The sequence below is a fragment of the Ictidomys tridecemlineatus genome, chromosome 11 (genome assembly GCF_052094955.1).
Source record: "Ictidomys tridecemlineatus isolate mIctTri1 chromosome 11, mIctTri1.hap1, whole genome shotgun sequence".
NCBI lineage: Eukaryota > Metazoa > Chordata > Mammalia > Rodentia > Sciuridae > Ictidomys > Ictidomys tridecemlineatus.
In genome coordinates this window covers 32,623,008-32,631,001 of record NC_135487.1, presented here as the reverse complement: position 1 = coordinate 32,631,001, position 7,994 = coordinate 32,623,008, and the positions used below count along the sequence as shown (strand labels likewise).

Below are 7,994 nucleotides of genomic sequence, written 5' to 3'. Positions count from 1 at the left end.
CCAACCCACATATACACCACACCCCAGTCAGCACAAAAAGCGAGGATCATTCAATTGTGTTCGCAAACAAGAATGCTCCAGAGGTTTGAATCCAAAAGGGGGGCCGCCAGGTAGTGCATACATGGCCTGCTTTCAGAGAAGGCCTCTAAGAGCTGTCGAGCCCACGCTGATCACTTTTGTGAAATGTGGGCCGACTGATAACTCAAAGAGCCCTGGGATGAGTTAGTTCCTGTTGCCGTGGGAACTCCAGATCTCACTGCATTGTCAAGTCTCAGCAGAGAGGCTGTATTCACACTACTGGGCACTGATTAAAAACTGGAAGAAAAACATTCTCAGCGCCCTGCCGGCTTGTATAGTGAGGTCCCAGCAGTTTGCAAATTCAAAGCTGAGCTCCCGAGTGGAATTATGTAGCTTGTTCCTCATTCTCCGGCACTTATTGCCCCCCAGGGTTCTTCAGGGCCTTTAGAGAGAAATGGGCAAGAGCTGGGAACCATAACCTCCATTAGACGGACGGGGAAACTGAGGGCGGCAGCGGTGGTTTGGAAATACTCATGCGCTGTGACTGTGAAGTGAGTGGGCCCCAAAGTGGAAGAGACCCAAGCAAGCCAGGAGCAGCGGGCAGTGAAGGAGGTGGCCGGGGGTGGGGCGGAGGGAGGGGCCGGCAGGACTCACCATTCAGTCGGGTCTGCCGGTTGGCTCGCACTCGCAGGAAGGTCTGGGAGAGGATCCCGGACAGATGCAAAAAAAAAAAAAAAAAAAAAAAAGAGGACAGAGCGTCAGACACAACCTGGAGTCCTGGCCCCCGCCCCAGCCCCCGACCCCAGTCCAGGCCTGCCCCGCCCCAAACAACCCGTAAACAAACCTACTTCCTCCCTCCCGCCGGCCCCCCTGCTTCGCCGGCCGCTCCGGGCCCTCGGCATAGCCGCCGGGGCTGCTCTAACGGGACCCCGTGGCCGCCACGCGGTGCCGCCCCAGCCCCGGCGTCCGGTGCTCCGGGCCCCGCAGCCGCCCGGCTGGCGAGGGCGGCGATGCGGGCGGATTCCCCCCGGCTGCCCGGCGGCGGCGGCACCTCAGCTCCCAGCAGCGGCGGCGGCCATGTTGGCCATGATCACGTGACCCTCCGCCGTCGCGCGCTGGGGGTGAAAGTTCACAATGGGGGGGCGGCCGGACTGGGACCAGGAAATAGCCGCTCAGAACTCCGGTAGCCACTAGCTGGGGCCGCCCGCAGGGTCCCTCCCACTGCCCCTAGAGCCTGCCAGCCCCAGCTTTAGTGCCTGCAAGGTCCTTGCCCCCGCCCCACGGCCCCTCCCTGTGCGAGGGTTCCTTCCTCCCCAGAGCCTGGCCCCAACTCGCTCCTCCCGCACGGCCTCCCTAGGGCATCCGCTCTAAAGAGGCGCGTTGCTGCGGAGGAGGCGTCGGAATTGATCGTCCGCTGGCCATCCCATCGCAAGCTCCCAACATTTTCCTACTTAGCCCAATGCATCCCGTTCCTGCTAGTAGAAGATTCCCCATATTTCACTGTTGCTGGACATCCCCTGAAGCTCCTCAAGAGGACCTCATGGCCAACACTGAGCTCAGCATCCCCCAAACAGGCACTTGCTTCCTGGGTTCTCAGTTCATAAGGGAATGCCACCATCACTCAGGTGTGCCCACAGTTAATTTGAGAGTCGCTGTTGCCCCGACCTTCTTCACCCCTCAATCATTCCTGTAGAATCCATCCTGAGAATCTCCCTTTAAAGATTTCTTGAATTTTCTCATCTCCACCTCCTGTGTTATCTCCTACTCATCCTTCCAGGCCTAATCGAAAAAGCTTTCCCTCCCTCCCTTCCATCTCTGTATCCTCATTATAGTTAGTACAAGTTTTTATCAGTGAGCTGACGACTCCAGGTTGAGGCCATGTATGAGTCATTTGGGTGAACCCAGAGCCCAGCATGGTGCTTGGCATAGGCAAGACATCCCTGAGAGTTTCTTTAATGGCTCTACCTACTTTGGTGGTCACAGCTCTAGTTCATAATCTTATTAGCTTTCTCAATTTGCACCTGTCTCTCAGCTCATCTTTTAGTCTCCAGTTTGTCTTCTTGCAATCCCTCCTCCACACAATTCACTCAGTTTGATCTCTCTTTTGTTCAAAACTAACCCTATTTCCCCTTCTTTAAATCCTTCAGTAGATTTCCACCTAGAAGATCTACACAGTGACACAGGCCTGCCCTGCTCTACCCTATCTCTAGACATTTCTTCCATACCTAATCCCTCCTTTGCCCTCCTGACACTGTAGCTTTTTGAGCATCCATGCTCTGCACTCAGGGATAGATACTCCATGCCCCATGCCCCCCAGTTCCCTTCTTTAACTTGTTAAGGACTGGCAAGCCTTCATTTTTCCTTCCAAGTCATTCTTCCTCCCCATCTCCTAGAGTCTTGAGTTTGTTGCCTCCTCTGAGTTTTCAATAGTTCCCTGGCTTCCCTCTGATCACATGTATTTTTATTGTTTGGTGAGGCATCTCTATTCAGTCACCCAGCATAAGGACTAGCATGAAGGAAATACCAGTAAAGGAGAAGGACATTATGAGGGAAGCCTTAAGCCCAGTACAGGGTTGGGAAACTTCTATAGTTTGGATCTGGAATGGCCCCCAGAGGCCCAGGTGTTAGTCTTGGTGTTATTGGGAGGTGGTAGAATCTTTAGAAATTGAGGCCTAGTGGGAGATCCTCCATCACTGGGGGTGTGCCCTGAAGGGGATTTGGGGACTCCAGTCTATCTTTTTTTCTTTTTTCTTTGGCTTTTTGGGCTTGAAGTGAACTGGTGAACTCCTCCTTCTCCCATACTCCTCCTCCTTCTCCCATACTCCTCCTCCTTCTCCACACCCCCCCCTGCCCTTTTGTGTGTGTGTGTGTGTGTGTGTGTGTGTGTGTGTTGCTGGGGATTTAAACCAGAGGCGATCTACCACTAAGCTATATCCCCAGTTCTTATTATTTATGTTATTATTTTGTTTTTTATTTTGAGACAGGGTCATGCTACTGACCTTGAACTTAAAGCCCTCTTGCCTTATCCTCCCAAGTAGCTGGGATTGTAGGCATACCCTACCATAAACAAATTATGTTTGTCATAATTTGTATGTTCTCAGAAAAGTCACTTCCATTCTCTACACCTGTTTCCTTAATAAAAAATTGGGGGCAATGAGTCCTAGTTTATGTGGTTGCCGGGAGGGTTAAGGAGGGTAATGGTTAAGAGGGTTAGGCACCTAGCAGGAGCTAAGTAAATGGGAATCCAAATTGGAAACCAGTACCCCCTGCTTTTAAGGACTAGTTCAACAATTTTTTAAAACTTTATTTTTGGTACTGGGGATCTAGGGATGCTGAACTACATCCTCCATCCTTTTTTATTTTGAATTTTGAGACAGGATCTTGCTAAATTGCTGAGGCTGGCCTTGAACCTGCATGCCTCCTGGCTCAGCCTCTGGAGTCACTGGGATTACAGGCATGCACCACCATGCCTGGCTCACTTTAACAATTTTTAAAATTTAGCAAAACTATAACTACTACTTGCCAGGCATTGTATAAAGAGTAGGGGATGCCTAGCTAGTTCCTGGGTTACTTTCTGCTTCATTTCCTACCAGTTCCCCTTTCCAACAGCACATCCAGGGAGTAGTTAGTATTCAGTTAGCATTGTACTTTCTAAAAATAAATAAATAAAAGAACTACTTACAGGTCCTCGGACATATCATTCTGTGTTGTACTTCTCTGTCTTTCCTACATAGTACTGCATACCCTGCATAGTACTGAATACCCTTTCTTCCTTGTTCATCAAGTGAAATTTGCTGTTTTTCCTTCCTTTCACTGTGCTATTTTAAAAATTTATTTATACCCATGTCATAGCACTGGGCCATAATTATCTATTTGCAAGTCTAACCCCTTGAAGGCAAGGACACTGGGCTGAATATGAGTGGTACTAGATAAACCTTTGAGTAAAGGAAGGATAAGACAAGGTCTTTGCCTTGGAGGAACTCCAAGTGGAGTGAAGAGTCAGATTCATGATAGATTAAAAGTGGCCACAGTCCTTTGTAGCTTTTCCTCTTGAGAGCTGGATTTCTGCATCCCTTGATTAAGGGCTAGCTTTGTGACTTGCCTAATAGAAATTGGTGGAAATCATGTTGTGTGAGTTCCAGATCTAGCTTTGGACTTGCAACTTTGGCCTTTACCCTCTTGGTGGGACATTTCCAGGAGGCTGCTAAGAAGCCAAGAGGCTACCCGAAAGAGGACCAGGGCACTCCAATTTCCAAAACATGTCATAGGACCATTTTGGACCTTCTAGCCCAGCCAGTCCTTAGCTGAATGAGCTGCATAAGTGAGGAAATGCCCAGTAAACCCACAGAACATAAGAAATAATAAGTGGCCAATGGGTTTTGGGATAGTTTGTTAGGCGTCAATAGATGACTGAAACATACCTAAACAGTTGATCACAACATAGGGTGACAGGGGCAATAACAAGGACACAGGGGTCATGAGAAAAGACCACCAAAAGTCTTTTGGAGATGGTATTTGGGCAGGATGTTGAAGGATAATCAGAAATTTGATATGGTGGGGTAAAATAGCACTGTTAGAAGAAGCAGCTGTGTAAAGATAAGGAGGCAAGAAAGGAAAGGCACAGGGCGGGTGGGTAGCATTGATTCAATGAACATAGGCCACGGGACTCATGGAGGGGAGTAGCAGAAATGGAAGCTGGAAATACAGGTTGAATTTAAATCACGGAAGGTCTTGTTATGCAGAGGATCTTGAACTTTATCTTATAGGAAGTCACTTAATTTGATTTGTCCTTTAAGAGGTAAACTTAAGAGTATAGACAGGGTCTTGGGTTTTAACCTGAGAAGCATCTAGATAGGCTCTAGAAGTTTCCTCACTTCCTGAGTTACTTGCATGTACAATGCTGTGTATGAATGTGTGTGTGGTCATATATGTATTTTTTAGGCAAGAAACTTTTCTCATATTCTGTTGAGAATAAAAGAAACACCAACATTTTGGGAGTAGGAACAGGGTGTGTGTGTCAAGGAATTGAGGTGATTTTTGCCTGATGGCTATTCTTTTCCTAGTTCAGCAGATGGTGAGACTGATGCTGTGAGAGAAGTAGGGCCTCTAAAAGCAGGGCTCTGCTTAGCCTTTGCAGTGAAACTCTCCAGGACAGAGCCTCGTCTTCCTCTCAGACAAGGATGCCCAAGAGGTCATTTCTCTACCTCACATCAGGGTTTTCTGGATCAGGGCAACGTCTCCTTGGGGGCTGGCTGGGCTGCTGCTCTCAAATCAGGATTCATGAGGGTGGGGCTTCCTCTCCAGCACTGGCACTTTGGGCTACTCAGTTCAAGCTCTACATAAAGGCATTTATTGGAGGAGGTGCCAATGGAGGCTGGTGTCAAGCCCACACTTGGCACTCCACTCTCCAAGCTCTGCACCCTGATTCCACACTGTGTCAGCTGGGAGGACAGAGTGCCTGAGAGGACACGTTTCTCTAGTTTCCACCAGGGCTTGGTGTGAGCCAGCAGGGACCCTGGCTCTCCACTGTAGCTTATCACTCCCTACTGTTTTGCCTCTCCACCAGAGCAGGACTGTGTTTCCCTGTTCATATTGGGGATCCCTCAGATGCTTTCCTGCCATTTAGATAAATTTCCTGGAGCAGGCCTTGTTTTCTTCTTTCTGACAGGGGTGCCCAAAGGCAGGGCTCTACCTCTTAGGTAAAAACTTCTGAGGGAAGTTCTTTCTCCTTCTTACACAAAGAAGTGTCATCTATAGCTAAGCTATTATCCTTAGGCTCCCTTGTTTTTTGCTCTGATCTTTTAGGACTGTGTGATGACTCCCTTCCTGTTTGCCCACAGGCAATATCTACCTGTTTCTCTATATGGGCCTGATACCAAGTTTTGGCAGGATTGACTGTTGATTTGCTGAAGAGTTCCCCACCCCCACTCCCCCAGCAGGGATTGAACCACTGAACCCAAATCCCCAGCCTTTTTTATTTTTATTATTACTTTTTATTTCGAGACAGCATCTTGCTAAGTTACTTAGGGCCTCACTAAGTTAGTGTGGCTGGTCTTAAATTTGTGATCCTCCTTCCTCAGCCTCTGGAGTTGTTTGGATTATAGTTGTGTGCCTCCATGCCTGGCTACACATCTTGCTTTCGAAGACTAAAATCTTCAGTGATTCTAGCCTATGTCTCTGGCTTTCTTATAAAGCAAAACTCCCTAGCATACTTCCTGGTGGATAGGACACTTGAGAGGTACTCTGAGCCCAGCAGAGCCCAGGGACCTTGGCATCTTTCCTTAAGAACCATCCATCTTTAAGATCCATCCATCAGTGGCACCTGGGCCTTCTGAGTTTACTTAGACACAAGAGGGAACCAAACACAGTTTAGTAGTCCTCTTCTCTGACCTCCCTAGGAGGGGAAAAGCTAGCAACAAGCCTGGTCTTGAAGCTCTCACCTAGATGAGCTAATCTCTCATGGCCACCTGCCCTCCTTACCTGGTATCTGTCTGAGTGGTGCAGATCATCAGTGGCAGATGAATGTGGTGATGCTGTTGGAGATTCTCCTTCCCTCTTGATGGAAGCAGACAACAGGAGGGACTGGAAGAAGAAAAAGGACAAGTGGCCTCAGACCAAATGGGACCTGTAGTCAGTCCCCTGGAGTTACCAGTCCTGTAGAGCTTTTGGGAGTGAAGCAGAAAGAAGTAGGGCAGAAGGTGACAGAAGGCCACCTTTGAGATTCTGAAGACATATGGTCAGGCGCAGGAGTATGGTTATGGGAGAGAATGGTTGATTTTAGATCTAGGTATAGACTCCCTCCCACCCCAGAGCATCCAAACCTCCATCCCTGCTGCAGTTAATCTCTGCCCCAGGGAGCTGACACTCTCAGTCCACTCTCTGTGGGCTGAACAGTGGGCAGAACCTGCTTTATTATCCCTTAGAGAGCAGACACTCCGGAACCCCCATGAAAGGTTGGGGGTAAAACCACATATCCACCACCCTGCCTGCCCCTAATACAGGCTGATGGCAGCCCTCTATGGAGACAGTAAATTAAATAGTATGTATGAGTTTCCTGCGTGCAGCTAGGGATGTACGCTGGGTCCATTTATCTCTGTGCTGTGGCGATGACCCCAGCAAAAACCCCAGCAAAACTAATCCCCCCATGTCAATCCTGCACGGCCTCTTCTACATACGCCTGCAGTTTAGATTAATAAACTGTCTACTTTAAATTGTTTGCGAGCACCACAATTCTAAATACCACATGGCACATTCAGCCTGAGAGCCAGCTCTTGCCAAGGCCTGTTCAGCTGCAAACTGGGGGCCCAGAGGCCTAAAAGCAATCCATACTTCCTCCCCCCCACCTTCTCCAGCCTGCACAGCTCTGAGCAGGAAGCACACAATTCCCTAGGAGTCCTCCCCAGCCTAGAAAGCCATGCCAAATCGCCAGTGACAGCCCAAAGAAAGCAATTTGGGAAAGATGGAGCAACCATTTATCCTTCATCTCCGACTGAGCCTTAGGATGTGACCCGCATGCGGTGGCCATGTTGCACATCCTCAGGCAAGGGCTCTGGGAAGGGAAGGGGCAGCTGCTGATCTGGCAGGGATCCCTGACTCGCCCACAGCCCAGAGAAGAGGCTGCAGAGAGCCTGGAGTGGGATTCCCTGCAACTGGCAGCTCCTTTTTCACCCACCCAAGCCCAAAAAGAGGCCTGTGGGCAACTCCGCCCCAGATCAGATAGAAGATGATGTCAGGCAATGTCCTTCTCCTCTGGTCCCAACGCTGAGGAGGGTGAACAATGTGGGTCCCCCACCATGAAAAACTCATGCTTGTGTGCACTTTCTCTCTCTCCCTCCCTTCCTTCCTCGCTCTTTTTCTCTGGGTTAGAAGCCCTGAGAGGCCTCAGCATTACACCTGGGGCAAGCAGAATAAAAAAAGGTCACTGGCGCTTTTTAAACATGGACCAAAAAGCAGTAAAATGTGTTTTGAAAAAAAAA

At 49.2% G+C, this 7,994-nt stretch overlaps 1 protein-coding gene across 5 annotated transcripts in view; it reads right to left on the bottom strand.

The window, feature by feature from the left end:
- Positions 1-7,994, bottom strand: part of Rnf220 (ring finger protein 220) — a 221,510-nt gene that overhangs the window by 18,122 nt on the left and 195,394 nt on the right. For 2 of the 5 annotated variants that reach the window (XM_005317948.4, XM_013364122.4), the window contains exons 5-6: positions 6,499-6,600; positions 673-715 (exon numbers count right to left, since the gene is read on the bottom strand). In XM_005317948.4, coding sequence (XP_005318005.2) covers positions 673-715; positions 6,499-6,600 — 145 coding nt within the window. Of the gene's footprint in view, positions 1-672; positions 716-862; positions 1,105-6,498; positions 6,601-7,994 lie in introns of those variants that run through there. The other 3 variants (XM_078026130.1, XM_078026131.1, XM_078026132.1) reach the window with 3 other exon arrangements.